The 12450-nt window shown below is 46.5% G+C and overlaps 1 protein-coding gene across 1 annotated transcript in view; it reads right to left on the reverse strand.

Moving 5' to 3' along the window:
- Positions 1-10387: 10387 nt before the first annotated feature.
- Elapor1 (endosome-lysosome associated apoptosis and autophagy regulator 1) overlaps positions 10388-12450 on the reverse strand; it is a 75122-nt gene continuing 73059 nt past the window's right edge. Inside the window, exon 22 of the mRNA XM_048363725.1 lies at positions 10388-11024. Coding sequence (XP_048219682.1) covers positions 10956-11024 — 69 coding nt within the window. The 3' untranslated portion in view covers positions 10388-10955. The remainder of the gene's footprint in view (positions 11025-12450) is intronic.

Here is a 12450-nt window from a genome sequence, read left to right on the forward strand (position 1 = left end):
CGCGGGCGCGGCTCGCGTGTCGCTCGCCCGGCGGAGCGGCGGTGGCCGCCCCCTTCTCCTGAAGGGCCTCACCCAGCCGGGGCTGACCGTGGAAGCCTCTTCCCTCCTCCCTCCCTCCCCCCCCACCTCCCCATTTGCTTGCTTGTTTATTTATTTTTAGACAAAGTCTGTGTAGCGCCGGCCGGCCTGGAACTGGAACCCCCCCACCCCCCACCCTCGGCCTGTCGAGTGCTGGGATGACAGGTGTGTAACACACCACAGGTGTCCTCAGCCTTACCTCCACCCAAGACTGCTGCCCTCTTCCTTTAAAGCTTGAACAGGTAAATCACCTCTCCGGGGCTGGGGATATGGCCTAGTGGCAAGAGTGCCTGCCTCGTATACATGAGGCCCTGGGTTCGATTCCCCAGCACCACATAGACAGAAAATGGCCGGACACAATTCACAATAGCCAAAATATGGAAACAACCCAGATGCCCCTCCACAGACGAATGGATCCAAAAAATATGGTACTTATACACAATGGAATACTACATAGCGATTAGGAATGGTGAAATATTGTTATTCGCAGGGAAATGGTCAGAACTCGAACAAATAATGTTGAGCAAGACAATCCTAGAACACAGAAAACACAGAAAACAAAGGGGCATGATCTCCCTGATATATGACTGTTAACAAAGGGAGACGGAGAGACAGTAGAGACCAAGTCTGTGAATACTGTATATGTTCTTGATACATTGTATATTGTATATATGTCTACCTGACCTAGAGAAGGGATAGAAAAACGACGTAAGATATCACAAGAAATGTACATACTACCCTACTATGTAACTGTACCCTTTTTGCACAACACCTTGTAAAAAAATTTGTGTTCAATTAATAAACAAAAAAAAAAAGAAAGAAAATGGCCAGAAGTGGCGCTGTGGCTCAAGTGGCAGAGTGCTAGCCTTGAGCAAAAAGAAGCCAAGGGGGGGCTGAGGATATGGCCTAGTGGCAAGAGTGCTTGCCTCGTATACATGAGGCCCTGGGTTCGATTCCCCAGCACCACATATACAGAAAATGGCCAGAAGTGGCGCTGTGTCTCAAGTGGTAGAGTGCTAGCCTTGAGCGGGAAGAAGCCAGGGACAGTGCTCAGGCCCTGAGTTCAAGCCCCAGGACTGGCCAAAAAAAAAAAAAAAAAAAAAAAAAAAAAAAGAAGCCAAGGACAGTGCTCAGGCCCTGAGTCCAAGCCCAGGACTGGCAAAACAAAACAAAACAAAAAAAACACCTCTCCAGAGTACACCGTAACATCATACTTGAGGGCAGTACAAAGTATTGGGATCTTGGGTGTATTTGAAAGCCTCCTGAACAAAAACTTTATCCTATGTTGTATACTATTTATTATGTCTGTGAAACAATGCAGGAAGGCCAGGCACCGGTGGTTCATACCTCTAAGCTACTCAAGAGGCTGAGATCTGAGGACAGCGGTTCAAAACCAGCCCAGGCAGTCCCCATGAGACTTTTTTTTTTTTTTTGGCCAGTCCTGGGCCTTGAACTCAGGGCCTGAGCACTGTCCCTGGCTTCTTTTTGCTCAAGGCTAGCACTCTGCCACTTGAGACACAGCGCCACTTCTGGCCGTTTTCTGTATATGTGGTGCTGGGGAATCGAACCCAGGGTTTCATGTATACAAGGCAAGCACTCTTGCCACTAGGCCATATCCCCAGCCCCTCCCCGTGAGACTCTTATCTCCCATTAACTACACAAAAACTAGAAGTGGAGCTTTGACTCAAAGTGGTAGAGTGCTAGCCTTGAGCAAAACATCTCGGGGACCACACCCAGGCCCTAAGTTCAAGCCCCAGGATCAAGAAAAAAAGCAATAGGAATATATATGGTATTACTATGCATGTAGCTAAGACTGGCCTCAAATTCATATTTAACACTTCTGACTTTTTAGGTATTTCACAGTATTTTTTTCTATTGAGTTTCTAGACTTAAGTCTTCAATCCATCTTGAGTTTAACTTGGAAAATAGGAAGTAGAGGTGTGGCTCAGGTGGTAGAATGCCAGCCTTGAGTGAAAAAGTCAAGCAAGAACACAAGGCCCTGCGTTCAAGCTTCAGCACCAACACACACACAAACACAAGGACACATACACATACATACACACACACAAATAAAATCAGGTAAGGATTCCATTTCTGATCAACAGATTGAGCCAGGGTTCCCCAAAACAAGATGCTTAGAGTTGTTTATACTCTTATTGCCTAGAACCATACACTGCCAAGAAATACCTGTTAACTCATATATCATATGTATGTACATGTACATATATGTATATATGTAGTTTATAATGTGTGTCTCTGTGTATGTTTGCAAGCTGGGTGATGGTGGCTCATGCCTGTAATCCTAGGTAATTGGGAGGCTAAGAGCTGAAGATCCAGGTTTGAGGCCAGTTCCAGCAGGAAAATCCATGAGACTTTATCTCCAGTTAAACAGCAAAAATCTGGAAGTATAGCACTGGCTCAAGTAGCAGAGTTTCAGCGTTGGGCAAAATAGCTAAGGCACAGCACCCAGGCCTTGAGTTCAAGCCCCAGTACCAGCAGTGTGTGTGTGTGTGCGCGCGCGCGTGTGTGCGCGTGTTATACAGCCTATGAGATGGTCAGCTTTAACCAGTAGGAAGTATGAAGGGTGTGTGTGCATGTCTGTAATCCCAGCTATTCACGAGGTAGAGGTCAGAGGATTCTGGGCTAACACCAGCCTGGGTAAAGTTAGGGAAAGACTCTGACAAACAAACTACAAATACAAGGACTGGGAACATGACTCAGATGACAGAACATTTGCCTAGCAAGTCTGAGGCCCTAGTATTATTTGTGAAGCAACTAAACAACTATAAAAACCAATAAATTAAAATGTTCTGATGAGAGTTTAAATCCACTTGGATGTGTCTTTTTTTTTGCCAGTCCTGGGGCTTGGACTCAGGGCCTGAGCACTGTCCCTGGCTTCTTTTTGCTCAAGGCTAGCACTCTGCCACTTGAGCCACAGCGCCACTTCTGGCCATTTTCTGTATATGTGGTGCTGGGGAATCGAACCCAGGGCCTCATGTATATGAGGCAGGCACTCTTGCCACTAGGCCATATCCCCAGCCCCTGGATGTGTCATTTTTGTTATCCCCTGTTAATTATTCTAAGAATAGTTCTCAGGTGTTACTTCTGAGGATTCAGGGGTTCAAGGACCCTTAACCAGGAAGTAGTGAGTAAGCCTCCCTCTCCTCTCCTTCCTCCTGCTTTTCATTTTTCTCCTCTCTTGCCTCTTTCTCCCTTCTTTTCTCCTTTTTTCCCCATGTCCCTCTCTCTCCCCTTCTGAAGTAGCTAGAATTACAGAGATGGTCACCTTCATCAGTAAGAAGGAATTCGTTGATGTTCTAAAGTCTCCTTGAATTTCTGGCAAATTATCCATAAAGTTTTGTGTTGCCCCTACACCAGTTTATCTGTCTCTTTGTCATGTTTGTCTGCAGTTCACAATAAAATATCTTCCTTAAAGTTTGGAACAAATTCTCAGTAACTTCTCTGGCCACTACTTTGTCAATGACTGGGAAACTTTTTAAATTATCCACACATTGAAGCTAGGTACAAGTGGCTCATACCTATAATCCTAGCTACTCAGGAGGCTGAGATCTAAGAATCATGACCTAGCTGGCGCAAAAAAAGTCCCCGAGACTCTTATCTCCAATTAACAAAAAACAAAACAAAAAAAGAGGGAAAAACCTGGAAATAGAGCTAAGATTCAAGCTGTAGAGTGCTAGCCTTGAGCAAAACAGCTCAGGGACAGTGCATGGCCTCTGAGTTCAAACCCCATGACTGGCACACACACACACACACACACACACACACATTCACACATTCACACATTTACATCTCGTTTCAAACCTGATAAATCTGTGGCTTATTGTATTGGCACCCTGAACAGTGTATGGTTGAATTTGTGAAAGGTAGACTAAGGACAATGAGCTAGGTGTTGTAGTGCACATCTGTAATCCCAGCACTTGAGAGAGGAGGCAGGACACCTGGAGCTCAAGATCAGTTTAGGATATGTAGTAGGACTGTGCTGGAAGGAAATGAGAGAGCGAAGGAGGGAGGAGAGAGGTAAAGAAGGTTCCAAGCATCAGACGAGTAGAGGGAGTAGAGGAGGGAATGCCTATTTGGAAGCTAAAAATCCCCCCCCCCCCCCCCGCCCCACCTTGATGTAGAGCATGTGGTGCTCAGTACAATTCAGACTTTTAAAGTCCACAAAGTCCTAAACTCCCCTAGTGGAGAGAATTCTTTCTGGGAGTCAAGGTTCCTCAACTAAAGTGAGGGAAGAACCGAAGCAGAGAAGCCAATGACGCTGGGAAATTTTAAGTCTGGGATTTTCTCCACATCCAGTCTGTAAGAACTCACTTCCTACCCCAAGAAGCTGAGTGTACTTGTATTTGCGGGTGTGTAATTACGTGCTTGACAGTGTGATTTGAGGCCTCCACCGAGGGGAAATGGAACTAACAAGCCTAGTGATTTCTGTGTTACCTTGTCTGCCTCTCACCTGGTCTCGGTATCATTTGATGAACTTTATGATTGTAAACACTCAGGGATTTGGTCTATGTTGCTCTCTGGGACCCTTTTTTGTCTCTTCCTCTTCAATTTAGGACTCAAAGACACCATTTTCTGTTTAGCTAGCCAGCCCACCCCTGTTCAAGAAAAACAACTTCAAAGGCATGGTTTTATTTAACCAAAAATATGACATGCAATACCCATCCCCTAAAAAAAAAGTGCTTAGAATACAGAATGAAAAGGAAATCCAATTCATCCCAACCAGACACAAATTCGATTTCACAAATCTGGAAAAAAATCTGTTACAAAGTCTCTTTTGTATAAATATAGTCAGTCTTATCTTTAAGGTAGAGTCAGAGCAAAATAAACATTTTGTTGGCATAAGAAATCCCCTGGTCCATCCATACACCACAATCTTCATTTGTATTTTCTGTGAAATAAACCAAGGTGAAGGGGGCCTGGGGGGAGGGAGGGAAGGTGGGAGAAAAAAGAGGGAAGGGGTAACAAGTATGACAAGAAATGTACTCACTCCCTTACAAATGTAACTGTAACCCCTCTGTACGTCACCTTGACAAATTAAGACTTAAAAACACTATTTAAATCTAGGGGAAAAATAAGTACAGGTGACAGGTACAGGATATGAGTTGTGTGCTCTTTGATCCTAGAGAACCAATACAATTTAAACAATGTTTCCTGAGCCTACATTCTCCCCTCAAATACCTTTGTACAAATCACTGCAACCCTAGGTGAAGGGCTAAAACCTTTCTCCTGTGGTAGATACATGTAGCTCACGTGTGTTCAAGGCTGTTAGGCCTCAGTGGTAGTGTACTTGACTAGTATGTGGGAATGCCTGGGTTCTGTCCCAGCACTGAAAATAAAGTGGATATATAACTCTATGTGCGTGCTAAAATCCATTCAAGTATGTGTATATATGTGTGTGTGCATGCGTGCGCATGTGCACACATGTTTTTTGTTTTGTCGGTTGTGGGCCTGGAACTCAGGGCCTAGGTGCTGTCCCTGAGCTCTTTTGCTCAAGGCTAGTGCTCTACCACTTTGAGTGGTTAACTGGAGATAAAGAGTCTCATGGGGATTTTCCTGCCTGGGCTGGCTTTGACCCACTATCCTCAAATCTCAGCCTCTTCAGTAGCTGGGATTACAGGTATGAGCCACCAGTGCCCAGTGAGTTGTATGTTTCAAATGGGTGAATTGTAAGCTATGTGAGTTATAGCTCAGTAAGTGTTGACCTACATAATCCTAGCTTCTCAGGAAGCTGAGATGTGGAGGATTGTGGCTCAAGGCTAGCCAGAGCAGAAAAGCCTGTGAGACTCCATTTCTACAATAATTGGCAAAAAGCTAGGCAGGAGGTGTGGCTTAATTGGTAGAGCACATGCTAAAGCAGGCCAAGCAAACAAAACCAGGAGGCCCTGAATTCAAACTCTGGTAACTAAGATAAAACAACGTAAAGTAAAAATAACCTGAGCAGGGTGCTAGCAGCTCACATCTGTAATCCTAGCTACTCAGAAGGCTGAGATTTGTGGATCCTGGTTCGAAGCCAGTCTGGGAAAACAAATGCATGAGACTTTTATCATTAACTAGCCAGCAAAAGACCTGAAATAGAGGTGTAGCTCAAGTGGTAGAGCAATCACTTTGAGTGATCAAAATCTAAAGGATAATCACCCAGGCCCTGAGTTCAGCCCCAGTACTAGCACATTTTTAAAAAAGAAAAGTAATCTGAGGTCTGGCAAGGTGGCTTAGTGGTAGAGAGCTTGCCTCGTATACATGAAGCCCTGGGTTCGATTCCCCAGCACCACATAAACAGAAAAGGCCAGAAGTAGCGCTGTGGCTCAAGTGGCAGAGTGCTAGCCTTGAGCAAAAAGAAGCCAGGGACAGTGCTCAGGCCCCGAGTCCAAGCCCCAGGACTGGCACACACACAAAAAGTAATCTGAGCTGGAGCCGGTGGCTCACACCTGCAATCCTATCTCTCTGGAAGCTGAGACCTGAGGATCAAAGCCAGCCTAGGCAGGAAGATCCGTGAACCTCTCAGCTCTAATAAACTACCCAGAAAAAGCCAGAAGTGGCACTGTGACTCAAGAGGTAGAGTGCTAGCCTTGAGCACAAAGAAGCTCAGGGACAGTGCCCAGGCCCAGACAGAGTTCAAGCCCCTAGACCAGCAAAATAAACAAACAGAAATACCGAAGGGTCTAAGTCACCCATTTCCCTTAGAAACAGCCCACTGCAGTGGTGATTGCTCCCCAGAAAGAGACTTGCGTGTGAGGTTGCTCTGGAGGTACTCAGTTTCACTGTGTCAGAATAAAGAAGTTTTATGAAGGGATTATACATTTTCCTATATTTTTTTTTCCAGAACAGTTTAAGAACCTTCTGTGACCTTCATCCCCAAAGGCAGCTAATTACTCGTCAGGAAGCAGAAGCCCGGGTGTTGCCCAGGCTGCTGCAGCTCCGGGCTCCCTGGAAACATCCCACCAAGGCCACAGAAGAGAAAGCACTGGGCTTGAACTCAGCCCTAGGCACTGTGCCTTAGTGCTCCTGCGCTCCCCCTCCCTCCCTCCCTCCCCCCTTCTCTCTCTCTCTCCCTCTCCCTCTCAAGGCTAGCACTCTACCACTTGAGCCACAGCTTCACTTCTGGCTTTTTGGTGGTTCATTGGAGCTAAGAGTCTCATGGACTTGCTTGCCTTGGCTGGCTTCAAATGACACTACTCAGATCCCAGCCTCCTGAGTGGCTTGCATTATAGGTGGGAGACACGGGGGGGTGGCGGGGGGAAGAGACTTCAGGATCTATGGAAGCCAAGGCCTGCCTGCCCCTTGTGCTGCTGCCAGGAGTCTTGGCTCAGCTCCCTTCCTCCCTGGCTTCCAAGACCATGGCCAAGGTGTTCCCGGCTCATCAGAAGAGCAAGCTACTTTGTGGCAGACAAATCACTTGGAAATGCCTTTTCAATCCTACACCAACCATCTGGCTCCCCAAATGGTCACAGGAAAGGACACGGGCACAAACCGTAGGCAACTGGGGTTTGAGCAACAGGTAAGTCACGCTAGCCTTATAGTGATGGAGAATTGCCAGTAGGGAGAAAAAGTGATTGAAAGTCTTGCTTCCATTTTATCATCCTGAATATTCCAAGCCCATCAAGTACGGTTGAAGTAAACGTGAGAACGGGAGGGACAGAATAGTCGCTCTACTCACCACACATCATACGTCACGTCACCGGCAACGAGAGCCAGTAATCCTTTCTGTGCGTGTCTTGGGGCTTAAATTTAGGGACAGGACCTTAGCCCTTAGCTATTTTGCTCAAGGCTAGCACTCTATTCATCAAGCCACAGCTCCACTTCTGCCTTTATTATTTCTTTTCTTTTTTTGGAGGAGCTGAGAGTCTCAGACTTTCCACTTGGGCTGGCTTCAAACCATGACCCATGATCCTCCAGTTTCAGCCTCTCCTGAGGGGCTAGGATTACAAGTGTCCTGGGGCTTGGACTCAGGGCCTGAGCACTGTCCTGGCTTCTTTTTGCTCAAGGCTAGCACTCTGCCACTTGAGCCATGGCCCCACTTCTGGCCTTTTCTATATATGTGGTGCTGAGGAATTGACCCAGGGCTTCATGTATATGAGGCGAGCACTTTACCACTAGGTCATATTCCCATCCCCTGGCTTTTTTTTTCCACAAAGGAAAAAGAGAAGGACAGGGACTTGGAAGCAAAAGCATCACAGTTTGGTGAGAATCTTTTAATCATCACTGGAATCTCTCCTTGAAGACTAGACTGCTTCTGCTATGAAGCTATGCATCTAGGGTCCAACTCTTTTCTTTTCTTTTTTTTTTTGCCTGTATTGTGGACTTGAATTTAGGTCCTCATGCTTCCCTTTAGTTGTTTATGTTGTTGTTGTTCAAGGCTGACACTCTACCACTTGAACTGTTCTTCCATTTCTGGCTTTTTGCTGCTAAATTGGAGATGAGAGTCTTTTGGATTTGTCTGCCTGGGTTAGCTTTAATCTGTTTATTTGTTTTGTTTTTATTGCCAGTCCTGGGGTGTGGACTCAGGGCCTGAGCACTGTCCCTGGCTTCTTTTTGCTCAAGGCTAGCACTCTACCTCTTGAGCCACAGCATCACTTCTGGCTTTTTTTAAAATATATGTGGTGCTGAGGAATTGAACCCAGGGCTTCATGTATACGAGGCGAGCACTTTACCACTAGGCCATATTCCCAGCCCGTTAGCTTTAATCTGTGATCCTCAGATCTCAGCCTCTTGAGTAGCTAGGATCACAGATGTGAGTCGTCTATGCTTGGCTCACTTTCTTCCTAGCCAGCCTAGAAGTTGGTAATTCTATGACTGAACTAATTTTGTGGCTAAGTTAAGCCCAGAAACAGCTATCAGGGTCACCCAGTACCATGTCATTGTGGACTGGATACCCCAGTACTACTCAACCGAAACCTTGGCCTCCAACATTAAGATGTCCCTATTCTGTAATAGGCCCAGGACTGAAGGACTGGGTTGCTCAAACACAGGAGTTTCCTCACAGGCAGGTTTTGCTGGGGAAAGGCTGAGAGGATAGGGGTAGAACATTTGGGCTTGGTTCCCTTCAGTGTCAGAGAGAGGGGGAAGGAGGCTTTTTGGTTGTTTGTCATGCCAGTGCTGGAGTATGAGCTCGGTGCCTTGTGCTCACTTGGCTTTTCCACTCAAGAACTCTACCACTTGCACCATGCCCTCCACTTCCGGCTTTTTACTTGAGACCTATCCTCCACTTCTTTTTTTATTTATTTATTTTTTTGGCCAGTCCTGGGCCTTGAACTCAGGGCCTGAGCACTGTCCCTGGCTTCCTTTTGCTCAAGGCTAGCACTCTGCCACTTGAGCCATAGCACCACTTCTGGCCGTTTTCTGTATATGTGGTGCTGGGGAATCGAACCCAGGGCCTCATGTATACGAGGCAAGCTCTCTTGCCACTAGGCCATATTCCCAGCCCATATCCTCCACTTCTGGCAATAAGAATTTCATAGACTTTCGGCTGACTTTGACCTTGATCTTTAGATCTCAACTTCCTGAGTAGCTGGGACTACAGAGGTTAGCCACCGGTGCTTGGTCTGGAAAGTTTTAGAAAAACAGTAAGAAGAGACTGGCCAGGGGGGTTGGATATTTTGTTGTTGTTGTTGTTTGCAGTGCTGGTGATAGAATCTAGGGCCTTGTGCATAGTAGGCACCTGCTCTATCACTGAGCTACATCTCCAGAACAGGGCACTTTTCTTCGTAAATGTTTGCCTTTGGTTTAAGTGAGAATATTTATTGCTTACTTAAGAGAAGGAAATTAGATACCTGATTACAAAATGAAACAAACAAACAAAAATCCACTCCTTTCTTGCCTCCCTTTGTGCTTAAAAAGTTTTTCTTCTTCAGGCCTTGCCTACCTGTCCTCAGACTCACCACTACCCTCAGTCTGAACTGATTATCCAGGAGAAATGAGTCCCAGCTACCATGAAGACTGCCTATCAGAAAGCCCATCATCTCCTCACCCAGCCTCACTCAGAAGAGACCACGAGCTGAGGGCATGTAACCTGAGAACTCCAGCTGCTTTTGCCCTTAAGTAAGAAGAAAGAAGAAATCATTCCTTTCTTGCACAATGCACACTCCCTTCCTCCCTTCCTCCCTCCCTCCCTCCCCACCCCCCTCTTTCTTTCTTTCCTTATGCTGGTACTAAGGCTTGGACTCAGGGCCTGGGCATTATCCCTTAGGTTTTTTGCTCAAGGTTAGTGCTCTACTACTTGAGCCACAGCTGTACTTCCAGCTTTTTGATGGTTAATGGGAGATGAGAATCTCCCAAACTTTTCTGCCCAGGCTGGTTTTGAACCTCTATCTTTAGATCTCAGTCTCCTGGGTAGCTAGGATTATAGGCATGGGCCCCTGGCTAAGAAACATTTCTGTACTTAAAAAGAAATATTTTAGTTCTGGAATCCTAACAATTGTGGGCCAGCTGGGCTCACCTGTAATCTCAGCACGTGGGAGCAGAAGGTGGAGGAAAAAGAGTTGGAGGCCAACCTGGGCTACACAGAGAAACTTGATCTAAAAACAAACAAGACGAGAAAACCCCAAACTAAACTAAACCAAATGCGCAAGTGAAGCTGCGGCCTTGGGCAGCCGGATCAGTTAGGAAACAAAATGCAAGCAAGGGAATCATATACAAACAAAGTATGGGTATATTTGGCAGATTTGAGGCAAGCAGAAAGGAAAGTTTGGGGACTCTCTCTCTCTATATATATAATATAAAAAAACCCCAAAATCTGAAATTCAAACATCTTCTGATAAGGCCACAATGAAGAGGTTTCCAGCAGCGGGAATGGCGGGATACCGGCACCCGCGTCGTCATGGCTAGCCGGGTACTGTGCAGAGGCCAGGAGTGAGGGACCCTCACAGGTCCATGTCTGGGCCTCCGGAAGATGTCTTCAGTGGCACTGAGTCAAATCCATCAGGAGTCCTCTGAAAGAGAGATGGTGACAGGAACTGGCTGCTGCACAGGGACAAGTTTGAGGGACAAAGAAGAGAAATGGAAAACAGGTGACAGAAGGAACCCTTGCAGTGGTTCTGTGGAAATACGGAAATGAAATGAACTAGCCTCTATTCTTCTTGCTCCTGAAAGCTCAGAGAATAAGAGAAATCATTAACACACACACACACAGACACACACTGACACACACTTACACCCTATTGGGGCACCTGTAATTCTAGCTACTCAGTAGGCTAAGGTCTGGTTTGAAGCCAGACTGGGCAGAAAAGCCTGCGAGGCTCTTATCTCTCTCTAACCACCAAAAAGCCAGACATGGAGCTGTGGCTCAAGCGGTACAGTGCTAAAAAAGTTCAGGCCAAAAAGAGTTCAGGGACAGCACCTGGGCCCTGAGTCTAAACTCAGGCATGAAACAAAACCAAACTGGCTTTGTGTGTGAATGTGTGTGTATGTGCGTGTAAATATAAATAAATAAATAAATCCATCTATGTAGATATACATCCATATATATGTATGTATGTACACACACACACTCTACCCCCAGTACTGGGGATTGAACACAGGGCCTGAGCCCTGACCTCAGCATCGGCTTTGCTCAAGGTTACTGCTCTACCGAGTCACAGCTCCACTCTGGCACTCTGCTGGTATACTGGAGATAAGAGTCCCACAGATATTTCTGCCTAGGCTGGCCTTGAACATCAATCTCAGCCTCTTGAGTGGCTAGGATTACAGGCAGGAGCCACGGGTGCCTGGCAAACTGCTTTGCATCTTCGCTGAGTTCTAGAAGACCTAGGTAGACTCAGGAAGTCCTCAAGCAAACTCTTCTTCCAAGAATGAAGAAATAAAAAAATAAAGATCTAAGGAGGCCAAGGAAGTCAACCTGGCAAGGTCAGTACAAGGGAAACAGATTCAGTCATCAGAACATCTAGCTACTGTTCTTTCTTCACACAGCTCTCTCTCTCTGTCTCTCTCTCTCTTTCCCTCTCTCCCTCTCCCTCTCTGCTTTCCACCCACACCTGTTGGGAGACTGGCTTCCCGTAGCAGTCAGGTGTGCGTTCTTGGCTGCAGCCACCCAGGGGAGTTGCCTGGTGGCTCTCTGCTGGCACCACGCCCAGCAACAGTGGTGTCTGTGTTGTATTTATGGGCTTCGTACTCAACTCACCCACCCACTTGGAGCCAACCCTCCCAGGCTCAGCACTGCTCAGTTTAGACTTCCCGATGACTCAGCCTCGCAGGACTGGGCCCAGACACCGAGGGGACAGTGCCCTCCACTGGTCAAAGGAGAGCCTTAGTCCATCACATGTTCCTAGAGGCCATCTTTTGCCACCCTCCAGAAGAAAAGAAAAAGGGTTGAGGGGAATGATTCTTACACCCGGGGATGGTTCAATACTCCTTTTGGAA

This window comes from Perognathus longimembris, chromosome 15, assembly GCF_023159225.1.
Source record: "Perognathus longimembris pacificus isolate PPM17 chromosome 15, ASM2315922v1, whole genome shotgun sequence".
Taxonomy (NCBI): domain Eukaryota; kingdom Metazoa; phylum Chordata; class Mammalia; order Rodentia; family Heteromyidae; genus Perognathus; species Perognathus longimembris.